General features: G+C 39.9%; 1 protein-coding gene and 1 long non-coding RNA gene across 12 annotated transcripts in view; one reads left to right on the top strand and one right to left on the bottom strand.

Annotated features, from left to right (window-relative positions):
* Positions 1-3,375: 3,375 nt before the first annotated feature.
* Positions 3,376-4,669, bottom strand: LOC148850647 (uncharacterized). Of its 3 annotated transcripts, none has more exons than XR_016099320.1 (4): positions 4,529-4,669; positions 4,283-4,441; positions 4,101-4,181; positions 3,376-3,964 (listed from the first exon to the last, which is right to left on the bottom strand). It is a non-coding gene; the product is annotated as an uncharacterized LOC148850647 (long non-coding RNA). The 3 variants fall into 3 exon arrangements; XR_016099319.1 differs by having other exon boundaries at positions 4,287-4,441; XR_016099321.1 differs by having other exon boundaries at positions 4,101-4,175; positions 4,287-4,441.
* A 94-nt stretch (positions 4,670-4,763) lies between these two features.
* The window catches only part of LOC148850646 (protein FAR1-RELATED SEQUENCE 4-like), a 36,324-nt gene continuing 14,894 nt past the window's right edge, over positions 4,764-26,193 (top strand). For 3 of the 9 annotated variants that reach the window (XM_088945138.1, XM_088945137.1, XM_088945136.1), the window contains exons 1-6: positions 4,764-5,167; positions 5,743-7,964; positions 22,822-22,917; positions 23,006-23,074; positions 23,176-23,244; positions 23,368-23,460. In XM_088945138.1, the coding sequence (XP_088801264.1) occupies positions 5,793-7,964; positions 22,822-22,917; positions 23,006-23,074; positions 23,176-23,244; positions 23,368-23,445 (2,484 nt within the window). In that variant the 5' untranslated portion in view covers positions 4,764-5,167; positions 5,743-5,792 and the 3' untranslated portion in view covers positions 23,446-23,460. Of the gene's footprint in view, positions 5,168-5,742; positions 7,965-22,821; positions 22,918-23,005; positions 23,075-23,175; positions 23,245-23,358; positions 23,461-26,193 lie in introns of all 9 variants that reach the window. The other 6 variants (XM_088945135.1, XM_088945134.1, XM_088945133.1 and 3 more) reach the window with 3 other exon arrangements.

Below are 26,193 nucleotides of genomic sequence, written 5' to 3'. Positions count from 1 at the left end.
TTTTCTATAAAAGCACTTATTTGGATTTATTTCCTTAATGCATACAAGTGCTTATTGGTGTGGTCCTGGCCTAAAATAAGTACTTTTTCCAACAAGTGCCTAAAAATAAGTACTCCCAAATGGGGAATAAGTTCACAGCCCCAGTTCTGGTCAATTTTTAACTGTTACATTGCATAAAAAAAAATTACTGACTCGGTTAAAGGTTCATCAATGCAAATGGTTGAATCATCAACCAATTTGACCCATTCATGGACAGTGGAATTTCTGACCCATTGACCTGAAGTAAAAAGTGGTTCAGCCTCAAGGCCAGGTTTTAAAATACTGGATTGAACCGTTCAACCAAGGTTTAAAATTTTGTCATGTATCAGCCCATATTTGCCGATATGTATTGTATCGAGGCCTTCCTGATACTCCCCTACAGGGGGTGTTTTGGATTGGCGAGTGGTTCATGGGGTAGACTGACATTAAACCGGCCCCTTGGAATCAGATTCAAAAAAAAAAAAACGAAAAAACAAAAAAGTACCAATATGCCCTACCGGCGTATCGCCCTGTATCAATATTTTAAACCTTGAATTGAACTGAAATGACTTATTGCTTTGTCTTTTAGTGAATAAAATTATCAGATAATAAAAATTTGAAGTGCATATTAATCAACCCAACTTCAGTTATGGTCATTAAAGATTTCAAAACCTACTTAACAACTTATTCACTAGAAGGCATAATTTAAAATTATTCAATTCAGCTACTTCAGCTGTTATCAACAGGCTGTTTTTTTTCTTTTCTTTTTTCTTTTTTTTTTTTTTTTTTTGTAAAAAGCCCCTAGGTTATTCGAGTAAAATTATTCCATGTTCTCCATAAACACTGACGAAAAAAACGTAATCCGACAAAATGCATACCAAGGAAAACAATGTCGTAAGAAAAGTAAGAAACAACTTTTAACACTAGAAAGAACACATTCAGGGCCCATTTGATATTGGAAGGGCTGAAGCCTTCGTCGACAGTAAATTAGAACTTTCTGTTTTTCTTTTCTTTCACACACACACAAAAAAAAAAAAAAAAAAAAAACCTGCTTATAAGCCATCAGGGTGGGCCCCACCTTGTATAGTCGAGAGCTGCCATGGGAAAGCATTCCCAAAAGGTTGATTGAGCTGCTTTGGAGAGCCCTACTTCTGGCTGAAAACAGCTATTTTGGGCTTTATTTCCGGAGTTCTCACCAAAGACGGCTGGCAAGGTGGGGATCACCTCATTCACCGCTTGGGACTTTTGTGAGGCTAAAGGGTAATTTCGTTTTGTAAACATGTTTTGGGGTGCCATCACCACTCAAACCATGGGCCATGGGTTAACGTCACGTTACTTTCTTCCACTCTTACGATTGAATGCATGTGCATTTTCATTAATCTATTTCCGGACTCATCTTGAATTGAAATCTGCTCTTCACAGAGCTCTCCTCACACCGATCTACAATCACATCCCATCGTGTATTGAAAATATCTCTCCATAAAAATTAAATACAAGTACAAGATCTGCTCCTCACAGAGCACTTTTCACATCGACCTCACAACCACATTCCACCATGTATTGGGAATATCTCCCCATGAATATTAAATACAGGTACAGAAGATGTTCCCGATGGCCAACACATGCTATGAGGTCGGCGTGAGGAGCCAACCCGGACTTGTTGATCTTGTGAAGATTTTATTAAGTTCTGTCCTTTCTGACATAGCGTATTTGGTACTCACTACTCGTTAAAATTCAAAACTATGATCTCTCTCTCTCTCGTATCCACAACTTCTTTGAACCTAAAATCCTATATGGAGATGCACTGCTCCATATGTGTTGGGAGGGGGAATTAAGTGCGAAAAAAGGGTGCCTCTTCCTAGGCTTCATATGCTAAAGCGGTGGTACTGCCTCATTCCATCCTATATCAGTCACCCAGTACTAAATGTCCCAATCCAACAGCTTGAGCCTGATCAAGAGTATTCAAGACTCTGGTAAAACAATTTCAGACGACCCACAAGGGAAGATGTTTCTTGTATCTCATGCCGTGCTAAAGGAAATAAAACCTCCCAACAATTCAAATTATAAATTTAACAATTACATACTCCAAAAACAAGCAGCAGTATCTATAGCTGCATTCATGCATTCTTCCAACTAGTTTGATCATCTCCAATGTGGTACTAAGTGAGACTTTGGGTAATATCATCATCAATAAAAAAAAAGTGCAGCCAAGTGTAATCAAGTTGACTTCCTGAGACATCCAACTCAATTATACAATCTGAGGCTTTGGAAAAAATTACTAGCTTCTAGTGAACCTCCATTTGCTTCTCTGAAGCTTCAGACAAGTTTGGAGAAGCAACAATAGTTATCTGTTCCCAGACCCTAGCATTTTCAAAAATTCTTCTTGGAATACATTTTTCAGCAAACAAATTTCACTAGTTCAAGTTCATTCTGACTACCTTTCTCAAGCCATTGAAGCCTACCTTGTTGAGCTGATGAAGTGAACAAACTAAAAGCATTTTGCTCAGCATTCTTGATCCTTGGATTCATGCAGCCAATGGTGATATGGACTGGTTATAACTAGGAACTTCATGGAGTGCTTAACTATGTAAAGTTAGTGCCTTTGAAAAACCAAAAGAGTACCCAAGTGTCAAGAATTTTGATTACATATATTTTTAGCTCATTATATATTACTAGAAGATGGTCTTTGTTACCACCTGCAGTCAGCTTTAGATATTATAAATTTAAGCAAACGACCAAATAGATTCTGCACTAGGGAGAGAATCTGTGTGGAAAATGGTAGCATCAAAGGTCTCCCAAAAAAAGTATAGAAGCCAAATATAAGAAATACCAGAAAACTTTCTCAACAAATGGCTGCCAAGAGAATAGATTAAACGGAAAGACATTTTTTGCATTACAAAGCCCTCAAAGAAACTTAAAGGCACAAAGCATATTTGTTCTCGTGTCTTTTTTTTTTTTTTTTTTTGATAAGTAATAGAAGGCTTATTAAATAATCAATAAGCAGAAAAGTATACAACGAAGGCTTCCCAAGGAGAGGCGTGAGATGCAACCTCAATTACATAATCTAAATTATATTTCAGCTCAATATAGTTTGTTGTTGTTGGTGTGCCTTCTCAAATCATGATAACAAGTTTGCAAGCCAATGTATGCATCAACCAGAGACAGAGAGGACATAATCTTTAATGAATGGTCTAAATGAATATTTGGGAAGAAAGCTTCATACAACACTAATATAAATTGGTATTACCACCTCAAGCTCTTTAGGCTAGGAGAAGAAACATCAAAGAACTCAAACAACTTCTCATGAACAACTTTAAATGCATTGGACGGTAGGAAAAGAATTGATGGGTCAATAACTCATCCGAAAACAGAAGATGCATCAAGATTCATTATCTTGAGACTATGAAGACAAATTCAACTTGGGAGGATAAGAATAAAGAAAACTAACTTGTGTTCTAAAACCGTTAGAGATCAGCAAGCAAAAAGACAATATAGAATTGAAAGTGAAAAGCAGTTTTTGTCACATCCTTGTGTCCTACCAAGTATGCTCTAAGGGGCAGCATCTCAAGTCTCAATATGGAAAAGCTAGTCAATTTGCATTTTCAAGCTAGAATTTTATGATTATCTCTTTGTGGATACAATCTGTCTGCAACGTCGTGGCTGTTGCACATCAAACTGTAGCATGTAGAAATCCTTGTTCGGTCATGCTTTTGAACCAGAACTTCTTGACTCAACAGGATCAAGCTCTGTGGCTGCCTAGCCATTTTCTCAAGTATATAAACTCCAAATTACTATCTCTTCGAACAGTAACAACGGGATTAGACAATGCCTAATCAAGGAGATTGCCTCCTTTAGCCACCGACAACCATCTTCTATTTTGTCGTGATTTTAACTATAGTCCCAGTAGCTTCATCCATGTTCTCAGAAGCTGGCACCATCATCGTCTCTGGTCACAGTGTGTGATCGACTGATTAGTGGTGGGACATGGGGATACATCTTCACACTTATTGGGGTATGCAGATGAAACTTTTTCAAAGAAAATAATTAAAATGTAAATAGAACATTAATTAAACAACTCCTACCTGCAAATGGTGCTTGTTGCTATATTAAGAAAATTGGAACTTGGGAGAACTACCAGAGGTATCAAGATGATCTCTCTGTAACTTCAAATTTAAACCCAAATAATAGAATAAACGCAAATACAGTAAACTAAAATGGCAATACTAATAATACTAGAAAGAAAAACAGAAAAAGAAAGACATACCCACCAGCTTCCAGAGCTTCTAGAGCTTCTAGAGCTTTGGTTGACCACGCACACTGCTTTTGTGACATTTCAAATTGATAACCAAGATGGGTCTGAATTCTGAAAATTAATCACGTCTAGGCTCAACCGGTCAAGTGCCCTTCAGACGTCGAAGTGGGTCTGCGAGAGAGGATTCATGAAGAGCAAGAAAGAGAAAAGGGATAAAGAGAAAAAAGAAAAATAAAAGAAATGTTAAACTGGCTGTACCTGTTGCCCACTTTATTTATTTGTTTTTTTAATGTCACTCACATGTTTCAGCGAAGATGAACTCTCTGAGTCTCAGTCATTAACTACCCTCACACACCGGCCACCGGAAGGAGCCCAGAGAGAGAGAGAGAGAGTCGAGACCACCGTCGACGGCCTTAAAATGCAACAACCATTTAAAAGAGTTTATGAGAAATGCTAGCCATACGGTTTGTCTACGGTAACCCTAATCACAAAACAACAAAGCTGGTTTGGGCTGTTTAAGCTTTGTCTTTTGGCGTCTTATTTAAGGCTACCGTACCATACGGGAACCGTATGGCTAGCAGTGCTCGGAGCTGTTAGATTAAAGGCAGCTGAAAAAGGAAACAAATTAGCGCCTTTTTTTTTTTTTTTTCTTTCATTACCTTCCTCGTTTCCCCTGCTCAACGTCTTCTTCCTTCATTCTTTCCCTCTGTGCTTTACTCAAATTGAATAGCTGTGGACGTTAACTCAAGTTATTGAGTTGAAATAAATGATCTGTTTCTGGTGATTCGCTGGCCTGGATCTAAAACTTTTCTGTAATCTTGCCCTTTCTTCTTACGATTTGGCTAGCGGACTCGGGATAAATCTTAATTCATTTTCTGGTTGTTGATCTTCGTGATGGTAAGTTTCCATTTTTCCTACTTGTTCTTTATCCCTACTTCTATTCCCATTTAAAATTTGTATGTATTAAGTTCATCGTTTATGTCCTTAAAAGTTGGTGTTGAGAGGTTGATTATGACTCAGTAAATCAGTTACTTGTTCCTTAGAGCTTAAAACTTAGATATATTTGGCGTCTTGATTGATTAATTTCTTCTTGGATCTAGTTGTGCTATAGATATCGTTATGCACCTCTTTTTGATGTTGAAAGGTCTTTGTATTAGATGTTGTAATAGGGAAAAGTTGAAGCTTTATTCTGGTTTTTCTTCTTTAATTGTTAAGAATTTGAGTATAACTTTTTGCATAAGAGTGTGTGTGTGTGTGTGTTGCCTATTTTGTTTAAACTTGAGATTATGTAGGTTGCTTATTTAATTTCAGTTTGGTAATTCAAAAACCCCTCTCCGTGGGCGTTGACTTGGGTTTGCTTCAAATTGCTAGTTTCTTAATAAGTTCTAATTCCTTTACATTGAAATGCATTTCGTTTTTAATCGTTGGCATAACTTATATTTTTAATTTCACATTCTTTTCCATGAATAAAGTAAGTTGCAGGTAAACAGACAAAAAGAAGGGGAAATTTGAGATTCTCATAATGGAAGTAGATCCTGATGCAGATGTTGACGAACATGGAACTGAAGACATTGGGCAGTATGTGGGAGAAAGCATGACAAATGATGGGGAGGTTCACACAACTGAAACTGTTGGGCAAAATCTGGGCGAAGTCATGACAAATGATGAAGAAGTTCATGCAAGTAAAGATGGGCAGAATGTGGGTGAAAGTATGATAAATGATGGAGAAGTTCATGCATTTGAAGATGTTGGGCAGGATGTGGGTGAAAGTATGACAAATGATGAAAAGGTTCATGGTGAAGATGTTCCAAAAGGGATTATGCACTTCAAGCCATCTAAAGGAATGGAATTTGAATCACTTGAGGAAGCATATTCCTTTTATAGAGAATATGCTAGGATTGTAGGATTTAACACCATAAAGAAAAACAGCTCACGTTCAAAATCAAGTGGGGAATTCACCCATGCCACTTTTGCATGCTCTAGACAAGGGATAAAGCGAAACTCAGCTGGTGTCAGTAAACCACGCCCTTGTTATAAGATAGGTTGTGAGGCATGCATGCATGTAACCAAGAGGAAACATGGAAAATGGGTAATAAATAAATTCAACGATGAGCATAACCATGAGCTTTTGCTAACCCAATTGCGTTTTTTTGAAAACTTCAGGAGTATAAGTCCAATTAACAAGAGTAATGTAGAAAAGAACATGAGAAGTAGTTTTGATAAGGAAGGACATCTGGCTATAGACACAGAGGATACACAAGCTATGCTTAATTACTTCATTCATATGCAAAATGAGAATCCAAACTTCTTCTATGCAATTGATTTGAATGATGAACAGCATCTAAGAAATGCATTCTGGGTTGATGCTAAAGGTCGACAAGATTATGTTCATTTTGGTGATGTAGTATCATTTGATACAACATATCTCACAAATGGATATAAAATACCATTTGTACCTATTATTGGAGTAAATCATCATTTCCAGTGCACGGTGCTTGGATGTGCTTTGCTCACAGATATGACTACACAAACATTTGTTTGGTTAATGCAGACATGGCTTAGGGCAATGGGTGGAATAGCTCCAAAAACAATAGTTACTGACCAAAATGAAGCTATAAAAGCAGCTATTGCACAGGTTTTTTCTAATGTCCGTCATCGATTTTGTTTGTGGCATATTTTAAACAAGATACCTGAGAAGCTTGGTCATGCAACTAAAAAACATGGAAACTTTATGGTGGAATTTGACAAATGCATTTATAGGTCATGGACAGAGGAAGAATTTGAAGACCAATGGTCCAAAATGGTCCACACTTTTGAACTTAGTGGAGATGAATGGCTTAAATCATTATATGAAGACCGAAAACAATGGGTGCCAACTTTCATGAGAGATAATTTTTTTGCTGGGATTTCCACTACTCAGCGATCTGAAAGCATAATCTCTTATTTTGACAAGTTCATGTACAAGGAAACAAGCTTGATAGAGTTTGTTGAACAATGCAGAGTTGCCCTCCGTGATAGATATGAGAAAGAATCCAAAGCAGAATCTGATTCATGGCATGGGACTCCAGCATTGAAGTCTTATTCACCTTATGAGAAACAAATGTCAACAATCTACACTCATGAAATATTCAAGAAATTTCAAGTTGAAGTTTTGGGAATAGTTTCATGCCAAGTAAGAAAAGACAAAGAAGATGGGACTACTACAGTGTTTAGGGTTGAAGATTTTGGAGTGCAGCAGGACTTCATTGTGGCATGGGATGAGACAAAATCAGAGATTTCATGCTTATGCCATTGTTTTGAATATAATGGCTTTCTTTGCAGACATATGATGGTTGTTCTCCACACTTCAGCTGTTTCTGAAATCCCATCCCACTATATATTGAAGCGATGGACAAAGGATGCAAAAAATTGGCAAGTTATGAATCAAAGATCAGGGGAGGTGCAATATACAGAGCAACGGTACAATGACATATGCCAACGGGCTCTCAAATTGGGTGAATATGGATCAATATCTCTAGAGAGCTACAATCTTATAGTTCTTAGAGTTGAAGAACTTCTGAGGCAATGTGAAAATATGCATAACTCTGTTAATGCTGCAGCACCCACTATGCCTGTAATGGAAAAACAAGGAAAGAGGAGAAATAAAAATAACAAAAAGCCAGCTGCAACAAAGCAACCCCCCAAAAAAAGAAAGGTTAGTTGAATTTTAATTATAGAAAGTTGACACAATCTGGCTTTTATGTTTTTCAATCCATGCATATAATCTAGTTATTTATAGTTGTTTTTGTAATCTAGTTTTTTTTTTTTTTTTTTTTTTGTGAGTAACAGTTCTGAATTTTATTAATATGGTAATGAAAAAGGTGTTACAGGATGCTTTCGTGCATCAATAGCTAGTTCCTCAGAGGTGGTAACCTTGGTTAATCATCTTGTATAGGATCCTTGGTAAACCATTTATAACTCTCCCCTAGTCCCCGTGTAAACCTTTTACAACCCTTCATACTCCTTCCAGCACAGCCCAAAATTTTGTGCTAGTATACGTATAAATATATATCGAGGAAGAAGGTAAAGTATTGTACTACTGAAAAAGCAATCCAAGTTCTGCACAACAACAAGCTGTGCAGTGCCCAATTCAGATCTGCACAACTTTGACTCTGTGTATTCTGTGTGCATAGATATAAAAAGAGAGCCAAATTAAAAAAAAAAAAAAAGAACTATTTGGCCTATTCCTGAAAATACAATGCTAGTATATACCCTACCTTATCCGGTTATCCCTTAATACCCCCTACACCAGATTGGCCTGGATTAACCATGGTTGTATGCATCAAAATTCATCTTGGTGGTTTGTCCCATTGTGCCGCTGTAATAGTTTTCATGGTGGAAGATTCAGCCACCATTCTCCAAATGTCAAGGAGGGGGAATTAAGGTCTCCCCTTGGGAGCCAACTCTAAAACTGTTAGTTTTTGGACTCCAGTGGTTGAGAAAATAGAGAAAAGATTGGCGATGTGGAAAAGCAATTCTATCTCACTTGGGGGAAGGATAACATTGGTTAAATCCACCTTAGCTAATCTTCATGTTTATTACTTCTTTGTGTTTAAGATGCCTCAAACAGTTGCTAGAGAGGCATTTCCTATAGGAATCTAGGGAAGGAAAGGAGTATCATTAGGCTAGATGGAAGTCAGTGAGTGAAATGAAGGTGGATGGGGCACTGAGGATAGGTAATATTACTAAGAATAATTTAGCTCTTCTTAGGAAATGGTTTTGGAGGGTTTATAGGGGAGTTTGAAAAGCTTTGGCATAAAGTCGTGGTGAGCATCCGTGGACTCTTAGAGCTACCCTTCTCCCTGGAAGCCAATCCACGGTAGTGTTCCCTTGTTTCTTAATCACATCAGGTATGACCTTCCCTCTGGAAACAAGATTAAATTCCTGGAAGATCTCTGGCTTGGGGAGTCCCCATTAAAAGATGTGTTTCCCTCCCTCTCTTTCTCTCTCTCTATGCCATCTCTAATCGTAAAATTAAACCAATCTCTAAGTTCTACCTTGTTCATCCCTTGGTTTTGATTAGAATTTAGGTTTTAGGAGAAATCTGAGAGAGTTTCAACTAGTCCCTTTTTCTAGTTTTCTTGAATTTGTTGGATAAACAAACTTAGGTTCCTAATTTTCAGGGCAGGTTTTCTTGTGGTTCCTTTTTTAATATGTTGGTTAGGGTCAGTCTGCCCTATAGGTCCTTTCCTATGAAGGAAGTCTGGTGTGCACTTATTCCCCCAAAAGTTAGTGCTTTTTGTTGGGAAATTTTCCATGGAAGTATCAACACCTATGACATGTTAAAAAAAAGGGAGACCTAGCTGGCCTTTATCTCCTAACTAGTGCATCATGTGCAAATTGAATTTTGAGACTACATACCACCTATTAATATTCTCTCCATTGGCTTGTTGTATTTGGAATTGTTTTTTTGCACTTTTTGGTTGTAGATGGGATCATTTTGTTAGCTTGGATAGATTGTTTGACTCCTCTGTGGTCAGATGCTCAAAGAAAAGGGGTAGAATGATGTGGAAGTGTATATGAGCTGCAATTGTATGGATGTTGTGGAAAGAAAGAAATGCAAGAATATTTGAAGAAAAAGAAAAGAGTAGGGAGGTTTTGATTGAAGCCATCACACTAAGAGTCCCTCATTGGGTGAAGATTTTGGAACTGTTCTCTCTCTCTCTCTCTCTCTCTCTCTCTTTGATAACATGGGAATGAGAGGACAAATTACACTACAGGGGGTAACCAGTCCACGGCCCAATTTGCCGCTCTGCATGAATGTCCAAACCTTGCTAACCAGTCCACGGCCCAATTTGCTTCTTTGAACATGTGCTCATAACAAATGGTTAAGCTATAACTTCAACAACCCTCATAACATTCACTAAGAATAGGTTTGATATTCTCATATTCAATAGAGGTTCTTCCCAGTCTTTTTTTTTTTGAGAAAAGTTAGCAATTTTATTGATGAAAGGAGAGGTACACAAGAGTGTGTACAAATACAAAAGAGGGGCTAGACCCCTGAGAATTACACAGGAGGACAGGAATCATAGTACAGAGTCTCTAGAATAACTCCTAATTTTGCTAGACCATCTGCCATTGCATTTAGTTCCCTTGGGATCCAGGTTAGAGAAACATTCAAAGGAACCAGGAGGAAGGTCCCTTGCCTCTGATAGGAAGTGACTAAGTCTCCAAGGTCCAGTTTCCTGTTGTTCCAACCATCTTATAGTATTGGCTGAGTCACCTTCAATTGAGAAGCTTTGGATACCCAATTTGCTGACTAGGCGAATCCCTGTTAGAGCTGCTAACACTTTTGCCTTTGTTGAGTCAGCTATCCCAATCGGACCACCACTATAAACCCAGCATGTGTGGCCATTCTCATCTCTTAGAATTCCTCCAATGCTAGCAGCTCTGGGGTTACCATAAGCACTTCCATCAAAGCTGAGAGTCCAGATTCCTTCCCTTCTAACTAAAGGAGCTCTGGTAGAGAGTGGGGTAGGAGGGGAAGAAACCGGGAATTTATATATGTTTCTACTGAGATCATTGATACTAACTCCTGTGAACTCCTCTGAACTAGAGGCCCACAAATTGCAGTAGTGGTTGATCAGTTCACCTTTAGATTTGGACATATTTTCAAACAGCCGATTGTTTCAGCCAATAGGTCTTACCTCTCTTACTCAGACCTATTCCTTGCCACTGAGAAATCAGATCCTGCAGATGCTTAGGAGCCACCCAACTGAAGCCGACTAACTGAAGAAAGAAGTTCCAGATGCTGCTAGCTACCTGGCAGTGTACGAAGAGGTGGTCTGTTGTCTCTCTTTCACATAAGCATAGGGTACAGGCGTGAGGGGAGATATAAAGTCTTCCAAGATTTTTCTTCTGCAGTAACTCACAGGTGTTCACTCGCTGCAGACAAGCCTCCCAAAGAAAGAAACTCACTCTTGAGGGTATAACCTTGCACTAGATCTTCTTGTGAGGGAAATCACTGTCTCGAGTATCTGCAACCAGAGCTTCGAAAAAAGACTTTACGAGAACTCACCTCCAGGGTGGGGTGTCCAGACTCAGGAATCTTGGGAATTTGGGGAGATGTAGGCTTCACTAAGAGAAAGAAGGAGTTCAGTTAGCTCACTGATCTTCGGATCCCTTAAGGGTCTTTTGAGGTTCAGGTTTAGGTTTCTTTCATTGCTGGATATGGGAAGGCACTGGGAGATGGTTGCACCCTTATTTATAGTAAGGTTGTAGAGCCTGGGATACAGATCTGCTAATGTGGAGTTGCTCCACCACAAATCTGTCCAGAATTTTGTTCTATTACCGTTACCCACCTTGTATCTAATGAAAGAAAAAAAGAGGTTGTGAATAGCAGAAATACCTTTCCAGGGATTAGAGAGAGCTGGTCGGTTTGATCGGAGATTGCAGTCCCAACCATTTGCATTTAACCCATACTTGCTGGTGATGATAGTTGCTCAGAGAGAATTTGATTCCATGGGGAATCTCCACAGCCATTTTCTGAGAAGGGCATTGTTTTTCTCTTTTAAATGCCTGATTCCTAATCCTCCAGCCTCTTTTGGTTTACAGACCTAATTCCAATTAACTAGATGCCCTTTCTTGACACCTCCACCTTCCCAAAGGAAATCTCTTTGGATTTTCTTGATATGTGATTTGATTCTTGCAGGGATCTGAAATACTGATAGGAAATAGACAGGCATGTTCGCAAGGGAGGCCTTAATAAGAGTGATTCTACCCCCTTTTGATAGGTAGTAGTTTTTCCAAGTAGCTAACTTCTTTTCACACTTTTCCACCACAGGTTCCCAAAAGCTTGAATTTTTTGGGTTACCTCCTAGTGGCATGCCCAAATAAGAAAGGGGAAGATTTTCCACTCGACAATTCACCTTGAAACTTTCCATCAGGTACCCTTCAATTTGGTTTATTGCTGCTAGGCTGCTCTTAGAGTAATTTACCTTCAGCCCTGATACTAGTTCAAAACACTGGAGCACTCTTTTCACATTTGAGTTGTTCTCCAAATTGGCTTCTAGGAATAAGATGACATCATCGGCAAAGAGGAGGTGGGAAACATTTATGGCATCTCTTCCGACCTCAAAACCTTTGATCAAATTGAGGTTTTTAGCTTTCTCCATAAGCTGGCTGGAAACATCCATTACCATTGTAAAGAGGAACGGGGAGAGGGGACATCCCTGCCGTAGACCCCTGCTGGCCTTAAAATAACCTTTAGGCTCTCCATTGATCATGATCGAGAACCAGGTATAACTAATACTGCCTTTCATCCACTGCAGCCATTTTGAACCAAAACCCTTCAAGTTTAGAATCTGGAGCAGGCAGTCCCAATCAACCTTATCATAAGCTTTTTCAAGGTCTAGTTTCACTAGAAGGCCCTTCCTTCCACTCTTCCTTCTCTCTTCCACGACTTCATTTGCAATTAGGATGCTATCTACAATCTGTCTTCCTTTCACAAAAGCAAACTGGGTTTGAAAAAACAACCCTTTTAGGACTTCTCTGAGTCATTTTGCCAACACCTTTGCCATTATTTTGTACACACTCCCTACTAAACTTATTGGCCTGTAGTCTTCTACTTCCAAGATACCATTTTTCTTTGGAATGAGGCATATGAAAGTGGAGTTAATTCCTTTATTGACCACCCCCCTCCAGAAGGTCCTCTCTTACTACTTCCCAACAGATCTGGAAGAAGAAGATTGGGAACCCATTAGGCCCAGGTGCTCTATCTCCATCCATATCAAAGACTGCTTCTCTAATTTCTTGCTCTTCAAATTCCCTTTCAAGCCAAATTCTCGTCTTCTACTAGAGTCGGCCCTTCCCAGTTTCTTAAGTTAAAGCACCTAGCCCTTTCCTTGGAGTAAAGAGATTTGAAGTGGTTTAGAAAAGTCTCAGTGATCTCCTCTACATCTTCCACTTCCCCCTGCTCCACCTTAATTTTTGAGATGAGATTCTTTCTACGCCTACCCGATGCATAGCTGTGGAAGAATTTTGTGTTGTTGTCTCCTTCCTGTAACCATCTGACCCTTGACCTTTGCCTCCAAAAAATTTCTTCTTTTCGGATTACCTTTTCCCACGAACTCCTTAGAGCATCTCTCCTGCTTCTTCTTTCTCCATCCAGGTCTCCTGATTGCTCTTTTTTGTCTAACTTTTCCAGCTCCATGAGGATGGCATTTTTTTCTTCTGTGAATGATTTGAACTCTTCTCTCACCGAGTACTTTAGTTTTCTTTTCAAGAATTTCAGCTTTTGCAGCAATCTGTACCCTTCCCAGCCTTCGGCTTTACATTCCTTCCACCATAAAGCTACATTTTTTAGGAAATCTTTGTGATGAGTCCACATCTTCTCCAATCTGAATGGGTGTTTTCCTTTCAAAGTCAGATCTGTTCTCAACACTAGAGGCCAGTGGTTTGAGGTACAGCGAGGTCTGATTTCTTGGAGGAGATTTGGAAATTTCTTTGCCCAGTCCGAGGAAACCAGAAACCTATCTAGTCTGCAGCTTATTGGATTCTCTTGAAGGTTTGACCAAGTGAACTGTCCATTGTGGAGAGGAAGGTCATAGAGGTTGTACCTCGATGTAAAACTGGAAAATCCTCTCATGATTCTAGTTGTAGTTTTCTTGAGGGCACCTTGTTATGTTAAAATCACCTCCTAGAACCCAAGGGGTTCCGTCAAACTCGTGGAGAGCATCCAATTCCTTCCAAAAACTTTACCTGTCTGAAGGTGCATTAGGCCCGTACACTCCCGTCAGAATCCAACTAAATCCATCAGACTTATTGGTGAAAATGACAGAGATTGAGTACTCTCCTCTGTCTATTTCAGTACCGGAAACCTCCTCTTCACTCCATGCTAGGATAATTCCCCCTGAGGCACCAAAAGCTAGAAGAAAGACCCATTTCTTGCCACGGATTCCCCAAATTGCTCTCAGAAGCTTCCTATCCACTTCTTCTTTTTTTTTTGTTTCTTGAAGGATGACTATATCTGGTTTTTTCTTCTCAGGGTTTCCTTTGCCAGACTTCTTTCTAGTTGGCCTCCCAACCCTCTGACATTCCAGCTTAATAATTTCATTGGGCTCCTATCGCTGATTTTCCCTTAACTGTCCTAGGCCTTGTTATTTTTTGATCTAACATTCCCCATTGAAGTCTCCTTAACTCCCTTTTTGAGGTCCTTTTGCCGATGGTCACAAATTCGGCCTTCTGATATGCTTCTTCCCCCTTTTTTGAGTTCTGTCCCTTTTCTTTGCTTATCCCCAATTTCCTGGGCATTTCGGTTACTTCTCTTCCCGGATTGTTGTCCCGTCTGTGTCTATCAGAACTGCGCTGCCTTTCCTCTGACTTTTTGTGGGTTCTTGGGTAAATGCACAGTTGGGAGAGGTCTCCGTTCAAACCTGAAACACAAAGGGAAGAAGTAAAATGAGAACCCAGATTTGGAGAAGGCAAAGAATGAAAGATAGGCGAGGTATGGGAGGGAGAAAAAGAAACTCTGGTTCGAAGGCTAGATTCTCATCTTCCATCTCTCCCTAGGCTTGCTGGTTCACAATTTGTTCCATATTCAGGGTGAACAAGGAGTGTCTGTTCGAGGATATCCACTCTGCCCCATGTTTCCTTTCCAGAAAACAGAGCTTTGGCCCTTGAGAACGCCACCTCCCTGGGGTCTGGTTCAGTCTCTGTGTCGTAGGGACTTGCCTCTTCTTCAGATTCGGATTTATCTGCCTCGAGTGGAGAGGATGAGCTTGGCTCTTCTTCTGGAGTTGGAGGCCTAAAAACCTCCCTGTTATGTTTTCCTGAACTTGGGGGAGTTTCAGGCATCGGCTCGGTGAGAGAAGATGGGGTCTCAGGTGGGCTTGGACCTGGAAGAACTTCTTTTGATCTTAACAGGTGGGCTTTGGGGGAGGTTCGACCCAGCACTTGCTTCTGATATGGGTCCATTAAATGAAGCTTGTTTGGGGGCTGGCCCAGATTCTGGTTCAAAATTGAATTTTGAAAATTCAAGTCGAGAGGGGGTTGGCCCACCTTGCTTTTTCGGCTCCTTTTTTTATAGAGCCCAGAAGAAGCTTTTTTAGGTAATTCTTTGGGTTTCTCCAAAAGGGCTTTTTCTGCTGGTTTCCTTCCCTCTAGCTTACGAAAGAGCCCCGGAAAGGTTTTTTGTTCCTGCAGAGTCTTCAGCTCTTATTTTGGGAAGGGGGAGGTGAGTTGACTCGGCAGGTTTGGGAGGAGACTCGGTTGTCCTCTCCACTTCGACTGAGAGGTAGAACCAGATTACGCGCTCTAACAGAGGAATGGAGCGGGGAATCGCATGAACTCCGCGGCTTCTAACCTTTATATGCGCAAAACTCGAGGCTGAAAGATCTTTAGTTTTCCTGTCGATTTCCTCTAAGCCGCCGCACAAGCTTCCGATTAGGATGAAGAGCTCCTCAGTCCAGAGGTGGTAGGGCAGCCCGTGGATTTTTATCCATCCGTTAAAGACTAAGGAGTCTGGAGAGGCATTGCTCATAGGAACCCACCGTTCCAGAGCTATCGGTTTTCCATACAACTGAAGTTTCTTTAGCTAACCCACTTTAGTACTAGCTCCTCAGATGGAGCAAAGCCCACCGCTCTATCAGCATCGATGGGGTGGAGATTTACGATCAGCATTGTCGTCTCCACTTCCCAGTCTGTTAGTCCATTGATAACTATCATAGAATCTCATTTGATGATAATCCTATGATTATGAAATTTCCTTGCTACCTGTTGCACTTCTAACATTGTTCAAGCCTCTGCCATGTTGATGGAGCAGACTCTTATATCCCTACTTACCACAAAACAAGTCTTACCTTGATAGTCTGTAGAAACCACACCAATCGCACATCGACTCCCTTCTTCTCAAGGCATTGAAGTTAATTTTGGAACTGCTCTCTGAGTTTAAACTTGATGATATCCACAAATATTGGGAGGTAGTGGTGTCATTCTCTTCGAAAAAGGCAAAAATAGCAAAGGAGTGGCCTCCCCATTAGAGGGCAACTAAACTTTGATAGTAGTAGTATAGGTGACCCTGGGCCATTTCGTACTAGAGGAGTAATAAGGGATGAAAATGGAAGGATCATGGCAATGTACTCAGGTCCAATGGGGAAAGGGGACTCAGTAAGGGCTGAAATGATGGCAGCAACCCTAGGGGTACAGAAGGCTAAGGAATTGGGAGCTGAAAGGTTGATTGTTGAAGGTGATTCCAAAGTGGTTATTAGTTGGTTGTAGTATGGGTGACCCTGGGCCATTTGGTACTAGAGGAGTAATAAGGGATGAAAATGGAAGGGTCCTGGCAATGTACTCAGGTCCAATGGGGAAAGGGGACTCAGTAAGGGCTGAAATGATGGCAGCAACCCTAGGGGTAGAGAAGGCTAAGGAATTGGGAGCTGAAAGGTTGATTGTTGAAGGTGATTCCAAAGTGGTTATTAGTTGGTTGTTAAAGGAGGCAGATGTTGCTTGGTGTCTTAGGAATGATATAAGGTGATTCAAATGATTCTCAAGGATATGCTGATTGAAATTAAATGAGTTCAAAGATCAGCCAATGGCTTGGCTGATTGCCTGCTAAGCAAGGTGTTATAGATAGCAGCTTTTTTGGGCTTTGATGTAAAATGTATGGGTGGGTGGGAAAGTTCAGGCTGTAACTATTTCTCGTTGTTTGTACTCACCTCTTTTTGTACCTTATTAAATTACTAAATGAAAATTTTCATTGTGTTGCTGATAAAAAAAATAAAAAATTAAACTCTTAAAATATCATCATCTATGAGAGATCTACACTCCTACATGATGTAGCCCAACTTGCCACCTTGATTGATTTGTTTTCAATGATCTCCTCTACACCCCTAGCCATATCTTTGAATATTCTTGCATTTATTCCTCTTGAATAAACTACAATATTGTAGCCCTCATGCATCTCCACAAAATATTACCTCTTTTCTTCTAAGGAGAGAAAAAAGAGGGTCTGAACAAACTTTTAGATCAGTTGGAGTCCAGCTGCACCCAGAAAGAGGAGAAGTGAACTCCCAAATAACATATAGAAAGTTGAAGGAGATTATTAGGTGGAAAGTATTTTCACCATTTGTTTTGCACAAGAGGCACACATGGGGGGAAATACACCAAGGTCTCCTCTGCTGAAGATTCTCACAAGTGTTAATTTTATTATGGTAAAATAGGGCACACAAAAGCAAGATTAGTGTCTCTAGCAAGGATATAAAAACAAGGCACAAGAAAAGAGTCTTTATAAAGTAAGATTCTAAATCCTACACACAAGAAAAGAGTCTTGTAAATTGGTCTTTCCTTCTTGAAGTTATGGAGATGTTTGGGTTGGGAGAAAGGTGGAGAAAGTGGATTAAGAGATGTGTGGGCTCAGTGCATTATTCAATTTTGATTAATGGGTCTCCTAGAGATTTCTTCCCAACTAAAAGAGAATTGTGATATGCGGACCCTTTATCCCCTTTCCATTTCACCTTGATTACAGAGGTTCTAAGCAGAATGGTTAGTAAGGCTGATTTGGATAATTCAATAAGGAGTTGGATGGTGGAAAGGGATGAGGTTGTGGTTACCCACTTGCAATTTGCAAATGACTTAATACTTTTTTGTGATGACTATAGCCCCGAGGCCCTTAGGAACTTGAAACTTCTTGTTAGCTCCTTTGAGAAATTATCCAATTTAAAGGTCAGTTTGGGGAAAAGTTGTCTTATGGGCCTGGATTTACAAGAGGAAATCCTTAGAATAGCAAAGTTCTTAGGCTGTAAAGTAAAAAACAGACCCCTAGAGTACTTAGGGCTCCCCCTAGGTGGAAATCCACGATCTGAGAGTTTTTGGAAGCCTGTGGTAAAGAGATTTACTGAAAAATTGGCACTTTGGAAGAGGAATTACATTTCTTTGGGAGGAAGGATAACCTTGATCAAAGCCACCTTGGATAACCTTCCCATTTACTTCTTATCCACTTTTCATAGTCCTGCCAAAATTGCTGGGCAATTGGAAAAATTAATGAGGGATTTTCTCTAGGAACCTGGAGTTGATAAGAGAGACTATTTGGTGAACTGGGAACAAGTTAGTAGGCCTAAAGAGAAGGGTGGGCTTGGGCTAGGAATTTTTTTTTTTGGATCAATAACTGTGAAATGTATTAATTAATATTAAGAAAATTACAAAGCAAGGGGACTAAACAATCTTAGCTCCCTAGAACAATCAAAGAGCACCAAATACAATTACAATTAAGGCCCAAAATAAAGAGTTTCTGTTCACCCCTTGCCTAGCTAAACCATCTGGCAGTGATTTTGCACTTCTCTTTACCCATTTGTACTGAATTTCAATATCCTTAGTCAGCCACTTAAATTTTCTTTTTTCATTGCTGTAATTCCATATCCTTGAGTTATCCTCTTTTAACCAGTTCGCCACAACTTCAGAGTTTCCTTCAATGATCAGCTCACTAATTGGCAACTCCTTGACTCTTCGTACCCCTTCAAGAGCTGCAAGTATCTCAACCCTCAAAGAATCTCCTTCCCCAATTGGTCCTGTAAACATAGCTAATAGATTCCCATGTTCATCTCTTATTGCTCCCCTATTTTAGATGGTCCTGGATTACCCATACTGCTGCCATCAAAATTCAGTTTAATAAAGTCGTTAGGTGGACTCCAGCAAGAATTTGATGCCTTCTTAGCTGAAGCTAATTCTGTAGTTTCCTTCCAGTTTTTTAACATCTCATTTACTGAGAAATCTGCAAACAATGCCAAAGTTTTCAATATCACCCTAATATGGATTACCTCCAAAATTACTTCCAAGCTTCTCTCCTTTTTTGAGAAAATCCGTGAGTTCCTCTCCTCCCAAACAGCCCAACAAACCGCAGCCCTCGTACATCTCCATATAATCTTGTCCCTTTTTGTTGGCCCACTCGGCATGTAACTGAATAAGCTTTGCACATTCAAAGGGGGGGTCCATCTGCACCCAAACAAAGAAGTACACCACTCCCAAATGACTTTAGTAAATCAATAGGAAATCAGTAAATACTATTCAGACTCACCATCAACTTTACAGAGAGCACACCAATGAGGACACAAATAACTGTTGGGTCTTTTTCTTTGAAGTAAATCACTTGTATTAACTCTTTCCAGAAAGGCTTCCCAAAAGAAACTCCCAACCTTAGGGGGTATAGGAAGACACCGCACCTCTTTAACAAGGAATGACAGACCCAAAGAAGGAGGTTGTGTTAGAGCTTTGAAGAAAGAAGCACATGTGAAATAACTAGAGGGGGTAAGAGTCCAAATTCTACTGTTTGCCTTTGTTGGCTCTAAAAAGACCCCTTTAAGAATGGATAACAAGGATAAGATACAATCAAGCTCAGTGTCCCTAATTTTCTTTCTAAAGCCCAAGTTCTAGCTGAACCCAGAAGTTGAGTTAGAAGGAACAAGGAGGAAATTGGTTCATTTTTAAAAGTTGAAAAAGTAAAAAGACTTTGGAATTGGTCTTTTAAGGGAGAATCCCCAATCCATATGTGTTCCCAAAAATTGATGAGATTACCTGAGTGCAAGTCATACCTAATCCATGGAGAGAACAATGGCAAAATAGTAGCTTTCCATGGTGCTGCTCTTGTAGTCCTTGCCAGAATCCCAGAATCTCGTCCATTGTTTGCTTCCCCATGAATACTGCCTACTATCTTCACCCACAACTTATCCTTCTCCAAAGAAAATCTCCATAGCCATTTCCCTAATAGTGCCAAACCTCCCTCCCTCTTGCTCCTACAAACCATTTCCCACCTAACCCTATGGTCCTTTTCCTCCCTCGGCTCCCAAAGAAATCTGTCATTTGTTTTTCTAACCTGTTAGCCACCTTCGCTGGAATCTTAAAGACTGATAAAAAGTAGACAGGAAGGTTAGCTAATGTAGATCTAATTAAAGTGATTCTCCCACCAAGAGACAAGTAATTCTTCTTCCAAGTTGCAAGTCTCTTTTCAAACCTCTCCACAACCAGAACCCAAAACTCATCTTTCTGAGGGTTGTCTCCTAATGGCAAACTGAGGTAATTTAAAGGTCAATTAGAAACTGCGCACTCCAAAATGTCTGCACACTTCGATGTCTCCTCCTCCCCCATATTGACCCCCACTAGACAGCTCTTCTCAAAATTCACCTTAAGGTTTGACATTTGCTCAAAGAATTGTATAGTGAGCTTCAGGTTTCTTATCCTATTAAGGTCCCCTCCTTCACAAAAGAGTACTTTGTCATCTGCAAATTGCTAATGTGTGTGTGGCACACTTTCCCTTCCAACTGTCCAACCTCTTATTAAGTCCCTAGAATCCGCTCTAGAAATTAATCTCCCCAAAACTTCTGCAACCATCGTGAATAAGAAAGGGGAAAGAGGATCTCCTTGTCTTATTCCTCTCAGAGCTGGAAAGAAATCTACCATTATCCCATTTATCAATATGGAGTAATGGCATTTCCGGATACATCCCATCATCCACTTACACCACCTATCTCCGAACCCAAAATTGACCATCACCTCCAGCAGGAAAGACCAATCCACCATGTCATAAGCCTTTTCCAAATCCAATTTGCATACCACCCCTTTTTTCTTGGGTCTCTTGAACTCCTCCAAACTCTCATTTGCTATAAGTATTTGATCTGTTATCTGCCTCCCTTTCACAAAAGCTCCTTGGTTGTCTGCTAGGAAAGTGGTTATGGAGATTTCCCTTAGAAAGAGATAGGCTATGGCACAATGGCTGGGGCGCAAAGGTGACCCCCTCCTCAAATTCAACCTCTCCTTGGAAAGCTATTTATGAGGTCTATCTGTTTTTCCTTAACCTTATTTGATATGATGTGGGAAATGGACTAAGAGTCTTGTTCTGGGAGGACCTTTGGATAGGTAAGCTTCCATTAAAGGTCTAATTTCCTTTGCTTTATGCATTTTCAAATTACAAATCTGAACCCATATCTAAATTTGTGGTTTCTCTGCCTCGGGTTTAAATTGGGTCTTTGGGTTCAGAAGGGGTCTTAGGGAATGTGAGTCTCTCATCTCTCTTTTGGCCAGGCTCTGTTTTTTTGGATCAAAATGTAGAGGATACCAAGGTGTGGTCAATCTCCCCAAATGGCTTTTTTACTTGTGCTTCTTTCTGTAACTTCTTAATTCAGCCATCTACCTATGGGGTAAATTTCCTGGTGAAAGAAATTTGGAGTAAGTCAACCCCTCCTAAGATTCAGGCCTTTTGTTGGGAAGTCTTCCTTGGAAAGATCAACGCCTGTGATGTGCTGCAGAAAAGAAGGCCAAATAGGTGCCTTTCCTCTCACTTGTGCATCCTATGGAAACACAATGGTGAAACCGTTTCCCATGTCTTTCATTCTGCCCTTTTGTGCTTTGTATTTGGGAGTATCTTTGTTCTCTTTTTGGCTGCAGATGGACTCCTCCATAGGAGGTGGTGGGCCTCTTTGATCCTAGCTTCATGGGGCAACCAAAGCAAAGAGGAAGATTGTTATGGAAAACAGCTAGAGCCGCCATGTTATGGACTATTTGGGAAGAAAGAAATGGAATGATCTTCAATGAAAAAGCAGATCAGAGGTGGAAATCTTAGAAAGAGTAAAGTTAAAAGCTGCTTACTGGGTCAAAACTTTGGAAGACTTCCAAGTATTCTCATTGAATGACATTTTGAGAACTTGGAAGGAAGTGGCTTTATCAGCCCAAAGAAAGGAAAAATCTTTATGGAGTGGAGACCCCCAACAACCAACTTTGTGAAGCTTAATTTTGATGGAAGTTTCCTTGGTAACCAGGATGTCGTTAGGAGGTGTCTTCAGAGACTCAGGAGGAAAGGTGTTAGCTATGTATTCAGGGCCTCTAGAAAATGGTGATGCACTGACAGCTGAACTATTTGGACTTCTACATGGACTAAAGTTTGCCAAGCATTTTGGGTTCCTTAATTTGGAAGTGGAAGGGGACTCTCAAGTGGTCATCTTTTGGACAAGATGTAGCACCCAAATTCCTTGGATCTATAGGCATACATAGGGAGATTGAAAGATGTTAATTTCAAATGGGTGAGAAGAACAACAAATGGGATGGTGGATACTCTAGCTACTAAACAAGGGCCCATGAGACATCAAATGTTTTGGGCAAAGCTGTAAAAGTCTATTTTGGGGGAAGAACCTTCTCACCCTGTTGTAACTTTCTTATTTGGCTCTAATAAAATATTATCTTATTGATCAAAAAAAAGAATCCAAATATCAAGAGCAAAAAAAAAAAAGGACATACAATAGCACCTCCCATGGTGGTAAAAATATATCCTAGAGGAAAGTGCAAAGCAGGTTTCCTAACATCCTCCTTGGCTAGCTCGTGAGCAACCAAGTCAGTTTCTTTCAATTGGAGATACAGTTAAATAGGTAATAGATATAGGAACAGTATAACTCCTCTTCTGAACAAACAATGCACACACAATAGAAGAAGGAAAAAATAAACAGCTTAGGAATATTTTGATTACAAGGACAAACACATCTAATAATAGTATACTTCAAGCAAGATGTTTCCTAACTTGAAGTATGCACTTGCAGGAGCAATCTATTCTAAGCCTTGATGGTTACCATAATGGCACTGAGCAGAACATGCAAGGTTACTATGATGGCACTCAACAAAGAATGCAGGAGCTGGTACAACATGCTATGATATCACTAATTTAGAAAGAATTGAGATCATATCTACTTAAAGTGAAAGAATTGGTGTTCTTACTTGTTGTAGGGACAAATAAGTTCAGTGCCTTTAAGCCTTGATAGTTACTATGATGATCAAGGGAGCATGCAAGCAACAGTATGGCTAATTATTCTACTCAATTACAGTATGATAGCATGCAAGAAACATTATGTTTTCCATTATTTTATTCTTTTTGTGCCTTTTTTTTCTTATTACAGGGAGAAATAAACTCAAGGGGACTAATTTGTGATGATTCTTTTGCCACTGAACAAAATACAGAGACACTAGTAAGGCATATCATATGACTATTTGGTTAAAATCACTTGTAAGCAAATATTGATATAATATCAAAAACAATATCTGAAAGAAACTGGAGCATCACTTACAAAAGGTTTTCATAGCTTTTGCAGGCAGGCTCCAGGTTAGGATCAAGGCCATTAGATGACATGATGTCAGCGCATTTGCATGAAAAGGATCTCTTTCTTTAACAGCACTCTGTCAAGGTGATTTCATGTCTCTTAAATTCTTAATGCTTTTAGTGGAGGAAAGAGCAAGATATCCTACTTGTTGACTAATATGAAAGATCAAAAACAACATTCTGTCAAGGAAAAAAAATCATAATAAACATATTATGTTGTATCTATATTTTGATCAAGTTATTTATGTATTTTTTGATAATTGAAATAATTTTATTAATCAGCAATAGATAATAGTACAAAGTCCCCAAGGAAAGGCACGAGTTGCAACCTCTCCGGGCTAGTTAAGTACAGATTTCCAAATTAATAACAACTTACAAAGAAGCACAAAAAAGATCTTCCCTAGAAACCCCTTGTTTGGCTAAAGCATCAGCCAAAGAATTAGCAGACCTACTAACCCATTTTACCTCAACTCTCATATTGCTGGTTAACCACTTTACTTTTTTGATGAGATCTTTGTAACCCCAAATGGTGGTATCCAAGTTTAGGAGCCACCTTGTTACCACCTGAGAGTCCCCTTCAACTAGGAGATGCTCCACCCCAAGCTGGTCGGCGATCTGAATTCCTTGTACTACAGCAAGGATTTTTGCCCTTGTGGAATCCCCCACTCCCACCGGTCCTGAGAATAGGGAAATTATGTTGCTGTCCTTATTTCTCAGGATACCCCCTATACCTGAAGGCCTGGGGTTGCCTTGGCTGCTTCCATCAAAGTTTAGCTTGATGACACCTTCCAAAGGCAGAACCCATTCTGACAGAATTCTATCATTCTTTGTTGAAGTGTTAGCTATTACTAGCCAATTCCTCCACAAGTCATCAAAGATATCCACAGTTTTTAACCAATGGATTGCTCTTGTTAGGATACAATCCTTCATTTCATCTAACCCTCTTTCATTCTCTAAGAAAATTCTTGCATTCTTTTCCTCCCAAAGAGTCCTCAGAGTGGTTGCCCTGACACATTTCCACATGACCTTACCTCTTCTAGTGTGCCAAACAAAGATAGATGGGTTGAATAACAAGCTTAAATCAGAAGGCATAGACCACCTACCTCCAAATAAACAAAGACTCCACCTCCATATAGCTGTAGCAAAGGAACAGGAGATCAACAAATGGAAACAGTCCTCATTCTCAGCCTTACACAAGGAACACCAATTTGGGGAAAGACAAAGAGAGGGTCTCTTTTCCTGTAAGTTTTCCAAAGTATTGATTTTCCCATAGAAGACTTCCCAGCAAAATACAACAATTTTTGGGGGAATAGGTCACGCCCAGACTTCTTTGATAGGGAATCCTTGGGAAATGGGGTTAGAACTGAGGGATTTTAGAAAATAAGAGCAAGTAAAAGTACATTTTGGAAGAGGAGTCCAAACCCTTTGATTAGAAGAAGTGGGGTCCAAGAAAACGGATTCTAGTTGTTATGATTTGGCCTGCCTTAGAATTCTATCTGTCTGAGATCAGTTAGGTAGAAAGAGGTAGAAAGGTGGAAGAAAGAGAGAAAGAGAGAAGGGGAAATTCTGGTTCGAGTTGGAAGTCTCAACATAACCTTCTCCCAATCGGTCAAACAAAACTTATATTATTAAAACTGATTGAAAAGACATGTGCCCTTATTTAAGTTAGGAGCACTGGTTCCAACACAACATTACAGATCAGCAACATTAATCTAGGTATAAAGACAGAAATACCCCTACGCTAACACTCCCCCTCAAGCTGGTGAGTATATATCATATACTCCCAACTTGTTACATATGTAGTCCACTCTTCCCCGACTCAAGCCTTTTGTAAATAAGTCAGTCCACTGATTTCCTGTATTAACATATGTAGTGTCTAGTTCTCCATTCAGCACCTTCTCCCTCACAAAGTGGCAGCCAACTTCAATGTGCTTGGTTCTTTCATGAAACACCGGATTAGAGGAAATATGAACTGCATCCCGATTATCACAATAGAGCTTCATTGGAGTGTTGATGTTGTACCCTACTTCCTGTAGAAGGTTCCTTAGCCACACTAATTCACAAGCGGTGTGCATCATAGCCATATATTTTGCTTCTGCACTGCTTCTTGCCACAACCGTCTGCTTCTTACTTTTCCATGTCACCAAGTTACCTCCCAGGAAAGTGCAATAGCCTGTAGTAGACCCGCCTATCAGCATAGAACCGGCCCAGTCAACATCAGAATACCCTTCTATTTCAAGTTTTCCGCCACTCTTGTATATCAAACCGCGACCCGGAGCCTCTTTTAGATACTTCACAATTCTCATAACTGCATTCCAATAAGGAATCAGAGGTTTTTGCATGAATTGGCTTATCACACTAACCGCAAATGAGATGTCTGGTCTAGTAATGGTTAGGTAGTTCAGTTTGCCCACAAGTTGTCGGTATCTACCAGGGTCTTCAAACACTTCACCCATATCACTGCTTAGCTTGGTATTTGTGTCCATGGGTGTTTCAGTTGGTTTGGCACCCAACAAGCCTGTTTCTTCCAGCAAATCAAGCACATATTTTCTCTGGCACAGGTTAATACCATACTTGGATCTTGCTACCTCTATTCCCAAGAAGTATTTCAGCTTACCAAGATCCTTTATCTGAAAATGATCCTGTAGATAAGTCTTCAGCCTGTCAATACCCATGTTATCATTTCCAGTAATAACAATATCATCTACATACACCACCAACATTATTTTTCCTCCCAGAGAGTCATGACTAAATACAGAATGGTCAACTTTGCACTGTTTCATACCAAACTTCTTTACCACCTCACTGAACCTACCAA

The sequence above is a fragment of the Nelumbo lutea genome, chromosome 5 (genome assembly GCF_056320005.1).
Source record: "Nelumbo lutea isolate HS-2025 chromosome 5, American lotus-T2T, whole genome shotgun sequence".
Taxonomy (NCBI): Eukaryota; Viridiplantae; Streptophyta; class Magnoliopsida; order Proteales; family Nelumbonaceae; genus Nelumbo; species Nelumbo lutea.
Note: the sequence above shows the minus strand (reverse complement) of the source record. Positions and strands in the feature narration are given on the sequence as shown.